Source organism: Elgaria multicarinata, chromosome 5 (assembly GCF_023053635.1).
Source record: "Elgaria multicarinata webbii isolate HBS135686 ecotype San Diego chromosome 5, rElgMul1.1.pri, whole genome shotgun sequence".
Lineage (NCBI taxonomy): Eukaryota > Metazoa > Chordata > Lepidosauria > Squamata > Anguidae > Elgaria > Elgaria multicarinata.
Genome location: NC_086175.1, coordinates 55,495,716 through 55,510,957, shown reverse-complemented (window position 1 = coordinate 55,510,957; position 15,242 = coordinate 55,495,716). Strand labels below are relative to the sequence as shown.

General features: G+C 38.7%; 1 protein-coding gene across 3 annotated transcripts in view; it reads left to right on the top strand.

Annotated features, from left to right (window-relative positions):
* Nucleotides 1–14,725, top strand: part of GPM6B (glycoprotein M6B) — a 117,210-nt gene extending 102,485 nt beyond the window's left edge. For 2 of the 3 annotated variants that reach the window (XM_063126392.1, XM_063126394.1), the window contains 6 exons: nt 551–737; nt 2,072–2,228; nt 5,217–5,388; nt 7,483–7,556; nt 10,362–10,427; nt 12,550–14,725. In XM_063126392.1, coding sequence (XP_062982462.1) covers nt 551–737; nt 2,072–2,228; nt 5,217–5,388; nt 7,483–7,556; nt 10,362–10,427; nt 12,550–12,699 — 806 coding nt within the window. In that variant the 3' untranslated portion in view covers nt 12,700–14,725. Of the gene's footprint in view, nt 1–550; nt 738–2,071; nt 2,229–5,216; nt 5,389–7,482; nt 7,557–10,361; nt 10,428–10,544; nt 10,571–12,549 lie in introns of all 3 variants that reach the window. The other variant, XM_063126393.1, reaches the window with a different exon arrangement.
* The last annotated feature ends 517 nt before the right edge of the window (nt 14,726–15,242 follow it).

Genomic DNA, 15,242 nt, shown 5'->3' with positions numbered 1-15,242 from the left:
AGAAATTTTATTTCATTTTGTTGCCTAATTTAGAAGTGTTAATATTGTGTCTCATAGGAGAAGGAATACAATTTGTTGTTGTACATGACCTTATTTTATATGCAACCACTGGGTTGTATCCATTGGTGGCTTTGCAGAAAGCAATTCTGCATAGGAAAGTTGGAGCACCCAGTTTTTACCTATTCCCTCACCCACATCTTCTGAAGCCCTCTGTCTGCATTTTTTTAGCCCATTCTGGTCCGGTCTCCCTCAGAAGCCACTTTTCATGTGAGGAGAGGGGGGCAGGAGACTTAATTGAGGGATTGGTGAAAATAGAGTACCCGACTTGTACAAGTGAGCATTATCACTTTTCTGCATTACAGTAACAAATATAAAGTGGAAAGCCATTTGGCTAAAGTGCAACTCATTAGCTTTGAACATGTAAGTTGGCAAAAAAAAATATTGTTAAGCATCTTCTCCTTCAGCAGTTATACCAAGTGATGCTGTCCTCATAACTTGTTCTTGCATTCAAATAATGTTGCCTTTGTTTTTTCTTTTCTGTTCTGCTTAGGTTGCTTTGAATGTTGCATTAAGTGCCTGGGAGGAGTTCCATATGCTTCACTTGTGGCAACTATTCTCTGCTTCTCTGGGGTAGCATTGTTCTGTGGCTGCGGTCATGTGGCTCTTGCTGGGACCATATCTATCCTCGAACAGAGCTTTTCCACAAATGTCACTGACCATGCTTTGTTATCTGAAGTGTAAGTATGAAACCACTACTCTTAATTTATAAAAGAAGAACTGCCGTGAAGCATCCTTATCATTTTTAAACTGTGAGAGCAAATTCTGCATGCAAGGTAGTAGGAGTTGCTGGCGAAAATAAAAAAAAAATGGAGGTGAATGTATAGAGTCTAACTCAAGCAAGACATCTTTAGAAATTTCTAGGGATGGTTAAAAAATGAGGACTGGTTAAATTTGCTGGGATGGGGGCAGAAATGGGGTTTGTACACATCTACCCAAAATTGGCTGCTGTTAGGGATTCAGCATATACTTTTACCTCAAATGTCTTTTCTAATTCAACAAACAAAACCAAGAGTAGCAATAACTCCAAGGATGCATAGTTACTGAGCTCCATAGCAACTGAAGGCAAAAAAAAAATAGTTGCCAAGAGATTGCAGGCCACTAAAAATATACTGGAGAGGTACACAGCAAAGAAATAGAATTAAATTTAAGGATAAAATAATATCATTAACCATTTGCAACTGAAGCAGTCATGAAGCTACAGGGAAGATACATAATGGGCCATGATGCCAATTTTCTGCCACATTTAAAGGATAGCCAGTATCTGGGACATGCTACTTCTCCTAGGCAGTATCTTCTATTGCTGAACTATTCCTTAGTGTTGTTATATTTTCCCCTTAATGATTAACCTCTAATCAGTATTATATAATCTTAAAATACATTGTTTCTTCTGTTTTGATATGGACAATGTTTGCCTTTTTTCTTCGTCTTTATATACTTTTAAATATTTGAAAACTCTCAATAGCCTTCTCTCCTAGATTTTTATATGCTAGTCCTCATGGAGTTACTTTGGGTCAGTTGCAAGCTCTCAACCTAACCTACCTCACGGGGTTGTGAAAACAAATGGAGACCATGGAAGCTGCCTTGGGTTCCTTTCAAGAGGAAAAAAGGCAGAATATAAATGCAGTAGAAAGAAATTAGCATGTTTGTTGGGAACTTAAGGCACAGGATTGCTTGCTATACACACACACACACGTTCCTTCAATTCCCAGAAAACATTCTAATACCATTATTTCCTGAGAAATGTGGAATGTTCACACCAGGCTATCAGGAGAACTACAAGGACAATGCAAAGCAGGTTTTTCAACCTGTCCAAACCTGAATGAGATTGTGGCCCAAGGCACATTGGCTCTTTGATAGAACGACAAGTTTAATATATTGCCACCCCCATCAGTGATGTTACCACTAAGATGCTCCCTCTGTCCTCTTGCTATTGGTTCGGTTCTCTGTATGATTATGAGAGATTGTATTTTAACATGGTAAAGTCTGATTGCCCTGCTTGTTTCCTTCTTAGAATAAAACTAATGCAATATGTGATCTATGGAATTGCATCATTTTTTTTCCTGTATGGAATTATTCTTTTGGCGGAGGGCTTTTATACGACAAGTGCTGTGAAGGAGCTGCATGGTGAATTCAAGACAACAATCTGCGGTCGTTGCATCAGTGGAATGGTGAGTGTGATGCAGTTGCATGGAATAGGTACCTTCTATAGTAAAAGCTAGCAAACCTCTCCTATGTTTATTCGTTCAGCAAACAATAGATTGAATTTAGAAGGTAGCAAACAGCGTTTCCATTGCAAGATAACATTTTGCAATTATCGCAGACCGTTTTCTAGTAGTTGGGCTCATCACAAACCATGCTGCCCCACCATTTGGATAAGCTTGTGTATTAGCCTTGTCCAGTGGTGTACAGTGGCAGTACATGATAATCCAGTTAAAGAAGCTGGTTTTATATGGATCCTGCCATGAAGAAAAGGTTGGTCTTTAGTTTCATGTGTAATGTTCTAGGTTTGCAGGGCACTCTTCAGTGAAAATGTAAGTAAATGCGTTCAATTTGGTTAATTTGAATATAGTGGCAGGCATATCCTTCATTTTGATAACAATAGAATCCTTTGTTCTACGCTTCGGATGAGAGCTATGCAACGCACATGATGATCAGTTAATACATCCTAACGTAAATATGCAAAACTTGTATCAGTCATTAGATGATCACTTCAGCCGTTTTTTCAACACTGGGAGCCAAGCTCTGGAAGCAAGCTCCTTTCTGGATGACTTATAGCCACATTAAGATTATTATTTAAGCAGACAGCATCACTATATTGCAACGCACAGGCAAATGTTTCTACTTTTTCCTGCACTGTCCCATTCTATCCCCACCCCCAATTCTGCATGTCCTTCATGCTTCTCTAAGCACCGCAATCTGCTCCATCGACCCACCATCTGCCACGGCTCCGTTCTTGCTCTCTTACCCCCACTCCTGTACCCTTGTGATTCTCTAGCCCCTGGATACACTTCCGGCTCCCCTGAGCTGTTTTGTTTGTCATCTAACTGGGGGAGACAAAGTAATTGTCACCGTAGTGAAATAATGAAATCGTAAGAGAAGGAGTCCCTTCTTCCCGCAACATAGTCACTCATCACTGCTTCTTACTAGGCAAGGAAGTGTTTGATCATCTCAGGCTTCTCTCTCTCACCGCTTACTTCCTACACGCATCCAGGAAATTGGCACAGCAGTAAGGTTCTGATGATCCTTTGGCTGACTGAAGGCTCCTCCTGTCAGCTGCCTCGAGACTTGCCATTATTTAATTTTTAAATTTGGAATGCGGAGGTGATGCAATGGAACAATCTGCCATAATTCCCCTAAGTCTGCAGTGTAGCTGGAACCTTTAAATGTTGCAGTTTATATAAACATGTTTAAATATGTTCTTTAAAAATTAATTTTTATGTTTTCCTTCTCCTTGGTCGATATTCTTTCAGAAAGAATACTGATGGCTCTGTTCTTGTTAAATCAAGAGTCTGTACATGTACATTTGCACACCTATCATTGATTGTATGAATTTTTATTGCTAAATCAGTGTAGTACAACCATAATATTCAGTAACGAGTGAATTCCTCATTAGATTGTAGATTTGAGAGGGCACATATATACTTAACCACCAATCTCTGGCCAGTTAGATTTGGCATTTGTAAAGTTGCAGATTATTCAAGGTTAATTGTTCCCAAACCTAATTGAGCCCTTCCACTTCTTTTTTTGCCTTCCAATACTTTGATACCTGATATTTTCTAGATTTAATGTTCTTAACACAGTTGAGAAGACATACACACCAGAAAAGGGCAGCTTGTGGCTCTCCAGGTGTTTTGGCCTATAAGTCCCATCAGTCCTAACCAGCATAGCCAATGGTGAAGGATGATGAGAGTTGTAAACCGAAACATCTGTAGGGCAAAAAGTTGCCCCACCCATGGGCTATATTGACTGCCAGTGGTTCTTCGTGGTCTGTGTGCATCACACAAATGGGCTCTGCGCCTGCCGCTCGAAGAACCAGTTACAGGTAAGCAACCTGTCTTTCTCCAGTTTCAGACAGGAGTTTCTCTTAGCCCTACCAGGAGATGCCAGGTATTGTACCTGACACCCTTTACAAGAAAACTTGCACTCAACCATTAAGCTACAGCTTTTTCCCTCCATGATTTCATTTTTTGTATATATTATCAGTAGGTTTCTTCTTATTTCAAATGAAGTCAGGCAGAAATTTGCCATTAAATAGTTCCTTCTCTATATAAGGAAATATTTTGTTAAACTTTCCCCAAATGTATTCTTCCAAGGAATTATAACTTTTAAATAAACCATAGTAGCAAATCATTACAGATTTTAATAGAGGAACATTATTTTAAATGTTTAATTATCACCATCTAGGAATAGATGTATTGTGTGTTTTTGTCCATTGTTGCTTCTGTAGCCGGTTAAGGTTTTTGGCCTGTCACTCTCTAAATGTAATTAAGTTAATCAGCAGATTCTAATATTAATTTATATATAGTTATGCCAGCAAAAGGTGAGCAAGCTGTGTATAGGTTTTATCCATCCATACCAGTCTCTCTATTCATTATGTGATACTTACCCAGATTTCCTTTCCTATAACCTTTATCACATATTTGGGGGATAGATAAATATGGCCTTCGCCTACTTATTTTTCACATCCTTTAGATGAAATCTGTGGTACTACAACTACTTAAAATCTACCTTTCTAGTGACTATGTGAAGTAGTTGCAATGTTAAGCTTTTTGAAGAGGACATTGTGCATAGTGGACACTTTCTTGTAGCTAACGCTTCAGGACATTTTACTGACTCTCAAGCTGAAACCAGAGTCTCCTTAATAAATCTTCTAACAGTAGTTGATTCATGCTATTTAGAAACCAAGGGTTTACTCAGGTGAGCAAAAATGTAAAATGGAGTGTCACACATTTATTGTCCCATCTGTGCCTAGGGAAGGTATTTATGGGATGAAAGTCCTGACTGCACATGAAATATGGGGACCATGCCACTTTGTGGGTTTTAAATGCTAGAATTGCATGCATGTTTACTATAAAGGAAGTAACATTTGACTCCCTGAAGGAAGGAAGGAAAAATAGGAGCTTTCTGTGAAATACGTGCCTGTCTCTTCTTCACAGTTTGTTTTCCTCACCTACGTGCTTGGGGTAGCTTGGCTTGGCGTCTTTGGCTTCTCTGCTGTGCCAGTCTTTATGTTCTATAACATATGGTCGACTTGTGAAGTCATCAGATCACTCCCAGCAAATATGACAGCTTCAGCAGACCAGATCTGTGTGGATATCAGGCAATACGGTACTTATTTTAATCCTGATTAAATGCTTTATCCTCTTTCCTTGGCCTATCTTCAAGAGGGTAGTCTTAGCCTTATGAGATGTACTGCAAAGCAACCAAGTGTGGAGTCTCTGAACATGTCATTACTTTTTCAATTAATGCAGATTACACTGACCTCTTTCCAGATGCATTCAGTTTAACTGCATTTGGCAAGTCATTTATCTAAAGTGATTTTGTGGCTGTTATCCGGGCTTAATAATAAAACAATCAGCAATATAAACTGCTTAAGCAAGCCTGACCCCATCACCAAATAGCTAGAAAACATCTCAAGTTAGGCTCCTAAATTAAAACATTTGGCTATATATCAGCATATTTTACTGTTTCTGTAATGGTGTGAATTATTTATTTATATATTTATTTATATATTTATTGCATTTTTATACTGCCCAATAGCCGAAGCTCTCTGGACGGTTCACAATTATGTATGTGGTTATGCAAACCAGTTTCTTTAGACTTTCATTTTAGAATACACACAATTACTAATGGACAGTAAAAGCAGAGCTAAGGGGTATTGAGAGGAGGGTATAGATTTTTGCAAAGAAAAATCACAAAATGTGAGATCAGATATTAGACATGGTTAATGGTTAGTGTCAAATTCTGTGTTTTGTCAGGGACGAAAGTGGGAGGCATGATCACATACAGGCAGACATGGGGGTGGGGGATTGAACACATAACTGAAGTTCAATCTGTTGACTTCCAGAAGTCCCACCCAAACTCCTGTTGATTCTTAGGCTTTTTCAGTACCTTAATGAGCTTTTCAGTTTTTCTGAAACCATTAAGGGCTGGACACTTGTATTTTCTTTTTAAATGGAGATTTCCAGGAACAATGACAGTTTGGCAATCATAAGAAAAGAGAGAGAAATATACACAACGATTTTGGATGGGGAAGGGCACAAAATCTTTCAAATAAAAGCTGGGAAATGAGATTTTCCCACAATAGAGTAATTTTTGAGAAATGACTAGTCTTTGTGGATTCATGACTGCAAAAAATAAATCAGCTGTACAAGGTCTTGGACTCTGGTTAGTATAGGCTATAAATGCCATCTGGATAGTGTTGTGAGGGTGAAGTTACCCATACATAAAAATGGCTATATAAATGAGCAAATGAGACCTGCAAAAATGTTGCAGTGTGCAGTACTCCTGTTGATTGTTCTAGTGACACAGCCGTACCCTCCTTCAGGATACTCCATTTCATTCTCTAGGGAAATAATAAAAATAATAATAATTGACTCTAGAAATTGGAAATAGTATTTGGTATTGAAGGATAGATTTATACTGGTCGTGCATTTTATCAATCTTAACTTTCAACTGAATGAAAGGATAATTTTGTGTGTGTTTTAGAATGAATGGGCATTGGTTTCTCAGAAATGATGGAATTCATAGCACACCAGTAAACATCCAATAAGTAAAATACATCAGAATAAATGTCATATGCACAAAACTGTAGTTATAGTCTCCTTCTAAAAGCCATGTTTGAGGAATTTGATAAAAATCTTACACTGGAATACACTGAGCAGCACTGACGTCGCAACATGCTATACTTAGGAATGAAGGGAAGAAATTGGCCCTGAAGGAAGGTGAGGAATAGAAACAGAGGAGCTTGGGAAACAGGACCATGGAGGAAGAAAGCAGCTCATACAAGATGAGGATATGTCTGACTTGGGGTTATTATAATTGGCCCCAACTGCAAACTCAGCTTTCTAACTTAAGGTGAATCCTGAAAAGTTTCAAACACTTTTTACAGTAATGTTGGCAATAAGCACAGCATATGACAGTGTCCGTAGTGACTAAAACAACAATTTGTCCACCATATGGAAATCCTAGATCTGAGAACATCTCTTGGCAAAGAAAATCTATCCTGGATGTAGAAAGGCAACACGTGTAAAATTATTTTGTACTTGCTAATGCCAATTCCAGATTGAACTGGTCAACGTGTGGGTGCACAATAAAGGAACACAATTTGCATGTAGGTGGGGAAGGGAAATGGATTTCAGGAAGGGAGAATGATGTCAACTAACAGTATTAATGATCTCTTCTTTGGTATTTTAACTTCAGGAATCATCCCTTGGAATGCTGTACCTGGAAAGGCTTGTGGGTCAGTCTTAGCGGATATGTGCAGCACACCTGAGGTAAAGGAGGCGGTAATCTCCAGGGCTTTCTTCAATATCTTGACAACTGGAACATAAAAACTTTCTTAGCCGTCTTTTTTCTCTGCCCTACATAAATTAAGATTGTTACTCACCCAGAATGAATGACACAATGTTCTGAAGACATCTGTCTGCGCCACTTGTTGCTAGGCTAAGCTTCTCTATGGATACCCAGTTGAGAGAGAGAGTGTTTTCCTTATACAGGCAAAATATATAATAGAGCAGGAGTGAGGACTCCTTCACCACTGAGAGCTGTATCGGGTGTGCATAAAACACAGCTTATAGTATTACGTAGTGCTACTGGGAAAGTCAGTGCTGGTGATGATTCAGAAATCAACAGTTAATGAAAATGCCACACATGCTTTGCATAAAGGCAGAAACAAAAATGGTGTTTTCAAAAGATGCTGTGTCACATTTCTAAGTTAGGGGTTTTATGATGACTCGGTTCTTTTGGACCACAGTATTGCTGTCTTATCAATTTGTTTAGCTGTGATCTGCACTCATGCAGCTGTCAGTATAAAAAACATTTATTCCAGGCAAATTGGGCATGTCACGCTTACTGTACTGCCTTCCAGGTGCACTTCATTGTATTGATTGTTATTTATTAGCCACCCAAGTTACCTGAATGACAATATAACACTTTAAAAACAAAATCAAGAACCAATGAAGCACAGACCAGAAGCAGACAGAGTAAACTTATTACCAGCCACAGTCAAATAATCTAATCACAGAGGATTAAAACCATCTTGTAAGGGCTAAAACACATCCCAGCCATCATAAAAAGCAAACATTAAAATCGATGAAGAACCTCCAACCTGCAGAGGCTTGGGCTCCCTCTTTGAGCCCCCTCCCTTTGCAAGCCCTGTCCCCCAGCCTGGAGGGAAATGTGGTCAGAGAGAAGGGTGATTTCCTAGGGGACAGCACATTAAGTGCTGTGCACTTAGCCAGTGCTTACTGGAGCTCCTGCAAACAGCAGCTGGGTCCCTTCCCTTCATGCACTGCTTGCTACCCCAACTGGGACAGTGCACAAAGGAGGTGTCGGATTCATCCAGGACTTAGAGGTGTATTTCTAGCCAAGTCCCTTTCTTTGTGCAGAGAGGCATGGAACTCTGTGAGTCTCTCTGCACGGAGAAAGGAAAAATGGGCAGGGTGGGGCCAGATAGTCAGCGACCCCTTGATGTCATCTAGCCCGCAAGGCAAAAAAAGTTGTCTACTTTAAAGATGTTAAGATAATTATTTTAAAAGCCTGGGTGAGTAAGTCTTCACTTGATGGCAAATGCCCTCCCCCCCGAATACATGTAGGTGCCAAGTATGTAACCCTATATTACCTAGGGAAAGCATTCCATAGTCAACCCACCATACATCAGATTGAGGAGAAATTTGGAGAAGGGCCTTCATTGATCTTTGAGCTAAAGTAATTACATATGGGAGGATCCCCTGGATACCTTTACATACAGAGATTGCAAGCCAATGCAGGACATCATAGTACAATACCAGCACGAGTTGGTACTGGAAACACGTTTGGAGCCAACAAAGACCAAAAAAGTTTGGGCAGTACATTTGTACTACTGAATCCCATTTTAAAACTCTTGCTGCTATGTTCCACACCAGTTGAAGTTTCCAGACCATCTTCAAAAGCAGCCCATTTGAACAATTTGTGGCCCGTTACACTAATCCAGGAGGCTTATGAGAGCAGGCATCAAGTTATCCAAATCCGGATAGTGTCATAGCTGGGATAGCAGTTTAACCTGCAAAAAGACATTCTGTACCATAGAGGCCCCTTGCACCATTAGTAACTAGTACGTATCCAAGTGCAAACTCAAACTATGAACTTGATCCTATAAAGGGAGCGCAAACCCTCCAGAACAGGCTTAACCCTGTTCAACCGGATGGAAGGCTGTCTTGTCTGGACTGAGCTTCAGTTTCTTAGCCCTTATTCAGTGTATTGCCATATCCAAACATTTAACCTACGTGCCAAAGATGTGAGATGGATGTGTACTTGATTTTTAATGTATGTTTTCTCCCATAGTGTGGGAAGAACCCCTCAGTTGCAACAGTACTGTTGAAGGATGCTAAATAAATGTTGAGGCATTATGCAGATGAAACTGCTGTTCTGGTGGCCAAAATGCTTTCAGAGATGCTGCACAGCTTCTCTGCATAACTATGTACTGTCACACTATTGTAGTCCTGCAGAGAGGAAAAATAGTATGAGTAAGGCTACATATAAGGGGACCAGCAGCCACTGACTGGCTTCACTGCCCACTGTAGCCACAATTGCAGAGATGGTTGGGTTGGATCCAGATTGAGACACACACAACTAGACAGGAAGCAGACTTCTCTGCCCCCTCCTCCCAATGGAAGGCCTTACAGGCCCTTCAAAATGCCACACAGTCTGGGAACCCCGCTGAAAGAGGTAAGCTGTAGTACAGTGTGGGGGTGGGATCCCTGAAAATCAGGCAGAGGCATCTTCTAGGAATAGAGTCCTTCTGTTCACAGAAGGCAGATTCTGGCTCCAACTTCCTGTACACATAAGCCTGGTTCTCCCTAGGCTTTTCTATGCTGTCATGTAGTGTCCTCCAGTTGTGTCCCCAGTTAGATGAAGAAATCCAACATTGGTGCTGATCAGCTTGCAGTACCATAGGCTGGGCTGGCACAGTCAACACTGTATTTGATGATGCAGTAACTCCCGGAATCAAACGTTCCTCTTTCCAGCCTCCCAAGAACTGGATGAAGCTTTGGTAATGTGCCACTGAATCCCTGAAATGTTTATTTTCCACTTTATTGTAGTTCTATTTGTCTTACCACCTGTTCATTGTGGCCTGTGCTGGAGCTGGTGCTACTGTGATAGCACTGGTGAGTACCATCATCTCCTCTCTCTACTAAAATAACAATATATTCCCATTTCAGATGTAACCAAATATTGTTTAACTTAAAGTAATAATTTTTGTATTTGTTGGCACCTGGCTGTAGTTTTCTCAGGATATTCCAAATAGCAGGCAAGTCATTACATTTCCCAATAAAGCTTTGCACCACAGCAAGCTTTGTAATAGTTTTTGCTTTTTTATTTAATTTCATCCTGCTGCATGGTCAACTTCTGGCACTTCCTGATAGAAATATTTTGGCATTAGTCTGTAGAATTTCCCAGTGTCAGGGCATTTCAGAATTTCCTCATCTCTGGAAACCGTTAATTAAATACTCCTGTCTTTACCTTTTTAAAGTCTTTTCAGGAGTATGAAAATTTACATCTTCTGTCTGGATGTAAGCAACTGTACTGAAGGATGTTAAATTAGCTTATTTAAACTGGCCATACTAGAAATAAGAGGAATTAACAGTAAGACCCTTTACAGTTAAAAAATTGTTGCAACAACTAGCTTTTAATCTTATGTCAGCCAGATTCATGTGAAATAATGAATTATTGACGTCCTTTTCACTGCAGCAACTAGTGCCCCCTATATAGCTTAGGTAAAGGGGAGCTACAGCCATTTTTGCCATAGCTCTCATTGAAATCCTTACTTGCCACAATATACAGTTTGATTCTAACACAAAGAACTGCCTAAAAGGCCTAAAGAATTTGTTGTCTCTTATATGCTGTATTTTGTTCTCTTCCACCAGCTGATCTACATGATGGCTACCACATATAACTATGCTGTTTTGAAGTTTAAGAGTCGGGAAGATTGCTGCACTAAATTCTAAATTGCATAAGCCCAGTAAAGAGCTGCATTGTGTAGCTTGAAATACCACTGACACCCTAGACTGAGAGTCTAGGTGTTTTTTTTTTAAGTTTGTTACAGTCAATTGTAAATAGCTTCAGTAAACACCTTTAAGCATTTTAGATTAATACAAATTATTTCTTGTATATGAATAACAATGTGGATGAGATCTGGCTATTTTCTATACTGTGAGAGGAATCGGTTATTTTAAGTGATGTTGTAAATCATCCTTTTAAAGGAAGGAGGGCTTTCACTTAACATCAAGCCATTTTTTTTTCTAACAATCATCTCTGAAACAATTACTGGATCAATTAAGGGCCTGTAATAAGTTATTTTATCTTTGCTGTTCACTAATCTGAAAAATAATAAAGCATCTGTTCTACAATAGGTAACACACAAGATATAAGCTTGATTCTTGATAACTGCCTACCCTATTAGATTGTTGACCAAGTGCTGTTCTCAAGTACCACACATTTGCCTCTTACCTCTACTGTAGAAAATAAAAACCAGCCCCTGCATCAAAGCCAGCTCACCTGAAAAAGGCTACAAATGGGGCTTTTACTAGTCAACTGCTTTGCAATGCAAGTAACTAAGCTTACTGAAGAATAGCCTCTTCGTCAGTTGAAATTTCCAATTAAACAAAATACCAGTTTATTTCCAATTCAGAAGTAAAGGCCATATAGTTCTATAGCTATGGCATGTAAACACATTCCCATTCCTTTTCTTGGATCTCCAGCTTATGAAAAATAGCAGATATCAAGGCTGTGGGCTAGTAACTTATTTCTCACTGGTCAACTCCCAAAGTGCAAGTACTGGCCATATGGCACACAAAGCAAGTACTTTCATATAAGAAGAGGGTAATATTAAACTATTTTTGCCACAGTAAAAATAGTAGAAAGCAAGTAAAAGAGGCTACTATACTTCATTGAAGTGGGTGGGAGAAGAAAAAGGGAAAGCAAAGGAACTTCCACAAATTTATCTTTGAGTTGCTCTTCTAGGCTTCAGCATGTAAACTTGCAAAGTATTTTCAAAGCTTTTTAGTTTCTGTTCTTTTGCATTAACTGCTTTTGTTCCTATTTCCTACTAATCTTTATCAGCTACTACTTACGAGTTAAGCATGCAAAATTCTGGAGAACTTTAGAAATAAGCTTTTCTGCCTATTTTAATATTTAATAATGTAGAATAACCTTTTTATTAATCTTACTAGCTGCCTGCTTTGCCTCTTGACATGCTCACTAGCCATCATGCTCACCCTTCTTTTCCAGATCCACTTCCTCATGATACTGTCCTCTAACTGGGCCTACTTAAAGGATGCAAGCAAAATGCAGGCTTACCAGGATATCAAAGCAAAAGAAGAACAGGAGCTTCAGGATATCCAGTCTCGGTCCAAAGAGCAACTCAATTCTTATACATAAATGTTTGCCAGAGTCCTTTTCAGAAGAATTTTGTAGCTCTGACAAATCATCAAGCAGCTGCTCTGCAGAACAGATGTATGTCCAAGCAAATACAGAAGTATAAAAACTTCACATTCATGCTCCTGGGCCATGTTTATAGGGAAAACGTACAGTGGATATCCTTCATTCCTTTTAGCAGTGAGTTTGGGGTGGGTGGGGGACTGTCCTCATTCTAGGCCACTTTAGAAAAACACCCTACCAAGCCAGTAATCATAGAAGAATTGCGGAGGGAACAGACTCCTTCCCAAACAAGATACCAGTTGGTATCCAGCCCTGCAATGAATAGAAGATTTTAAAAGACTTTACATAATTACAAGGTGTAAGTAACTAAGATTCTAGTTCTTGACTAGACAGTTACTTACTTTTATTCTGAATACTGTTATGCTTATTTGATACAGTTTCAGGAAGTTAAAATCAGCTTATCTAGTCTCTTGTCAAAATTAAACCTGGATTTTGTGGACTAAATGCCAGAAGTGTTATTTTCTGAGCCACTCCCGTTTCAATGATGCTGTAATGAGCCACTGTTGTTCTACTGCACTTATCGGAGTAAGCTGGGTGCTATTGCCCCAAATTTTTTTAATTTAAAACTGTTTCATGGAATGTAGACAGACCCTCGGATCAGGATAATGATCCCCTTCTCTGAAAATAAATGTCAGCTTTGCCTTAATATTTATTTTCTGTAAATGTCTTAAGCATTTATATAGCAGCGGGAGATCATTATCCTGTCTGTATTTTATCAAAGCGGAAAGTGTTACATAGTAGAAATGACAATAATTTAACTGTTTCAAGTGAGCAGATGAGAATTTGTAAAATTTAAAAACCCATAGCCATACAGAGCACAGGTCAACCACCCGTCTCAATTTTGGTGCTCAATGCATTTATAGACAGTACTTATTTTCTCCTATACAAAATGTGGTGTTCAGTAAAATATTGGGTGCCATTTTAAAACTGTTTCCCACAAAATTTGCCTTTAACATTTTCAGAAGCATTCAGTGCTAGCTTGAGTACTAGTGATGGTATCTTTGGTGTGCTATTTTTAAATATATATATATATATATATAAATGTTGGAGAAAATTAAAGTACATCAGTGAGTTCTAAATCAGTAAAAAGTCAAGTCATAAATCTATGTTTTGAATGTTTGCTGAATATTAAAATCTTCCTTTCGACCGTGTAGAAGTGTATAAAGAAAAAAGTACACAATTCATTAAAAAGGTTAAAGGAAAAAATATTAATGTGGAAAAAAATTCAGGTATTACCTTGCATTTGAGTTTGTTACATGCCTATTTTTTTTAAAGAGGCAAAATCTATATAGAACAGAAAAAAATAGCTTAGTGTTTGTTTTTACCTGTTGCATGAAGGAAACAAATTTCTACAGCAATGCAGGTGATGTTCTTTCTAGTCCAGTGTTTGCATAAAGGTAACAGACAGTGTCTTAAAGCCTAATTCTTTTCTAATTCTATGTAGCTATTACTGGGAGTTTTTTGAAGTTTTGTTTAAGTAGTCTAATATTTTTTATGTAAAGAGCATTCAATTTTGCTATGTATAAATTTTTGTAACCTAACCGTGAATCAATATTTTCTATCAGTGCCAAGGGCTTCCTGTAGTTATATCCAAGTGTTACAATAAATATTTGTAGATAATAGAACCAATATTTGCGTATGCTTATTTTAAGAATCCTTTCAAATGAACAGCTGAGGTAGTATAGATGGTTATCCCCATCTAGTGTTTGAGAGGGACACTATTAGAAGCTTTGGCATGTATAGAAATGTTTGGAAACCAGCATAAATAAGGAGATGGATCTTTTCCTGCATCTGTGTCCTGATCCCTCACACTACCAATGTAGTTCTCATGTACGGACCTTCAGTGTATGGGTATCTCTGAATTGAGTTTGAGTTTCAAAGGTGTGTGTTGATTGAATGTGGATCTGTCACTATCAGTTTACCTTTAACATTTTATGCTCAAACTGCAAAAAAACAAACAAATAAAGGACTATATTGTGTTTTTATACCTTCGAACAGTATAGGTTTCTGTGAAAGCAATCTCCAGAATTACAAAGATCTAAAAATTATTTTCCCCAACTCTTTAAAAGAAATGAGAAAAACCTTCAAGGATAGTGAACACTACAAGTATGATCAGATGTATCAAAAATGTTAATTTGCAAAGTCCTGTTTTCTGCAATTTGATTTAGAATGTAAAAAATACAGTATTGTCTCATAAGAACGTCTTAGATAGGACAGGTAAAGCTTTCTCTGGTGTCTTATATTTAAGCCTGCTAGGAAGAGTGTGTAAACAGACTTTCCTTTCCCACTTCCCTGAATTTGGTGAGGGATAGAACTGAAGTTTCTTATTTTAGAGTAGAAAGATCAACTTTCTACTCTGAGAGGAGGGGCCGTAGTTCAGTGGTAGAGGATCTGGTTTTGCATGCAGGAGGTCCCAAGTTCAATCTCAGGCTTCTCCAGGTAGAGAAAGGAGAGAATCCTGCCTGAAACCCTGGCGAGCTCCT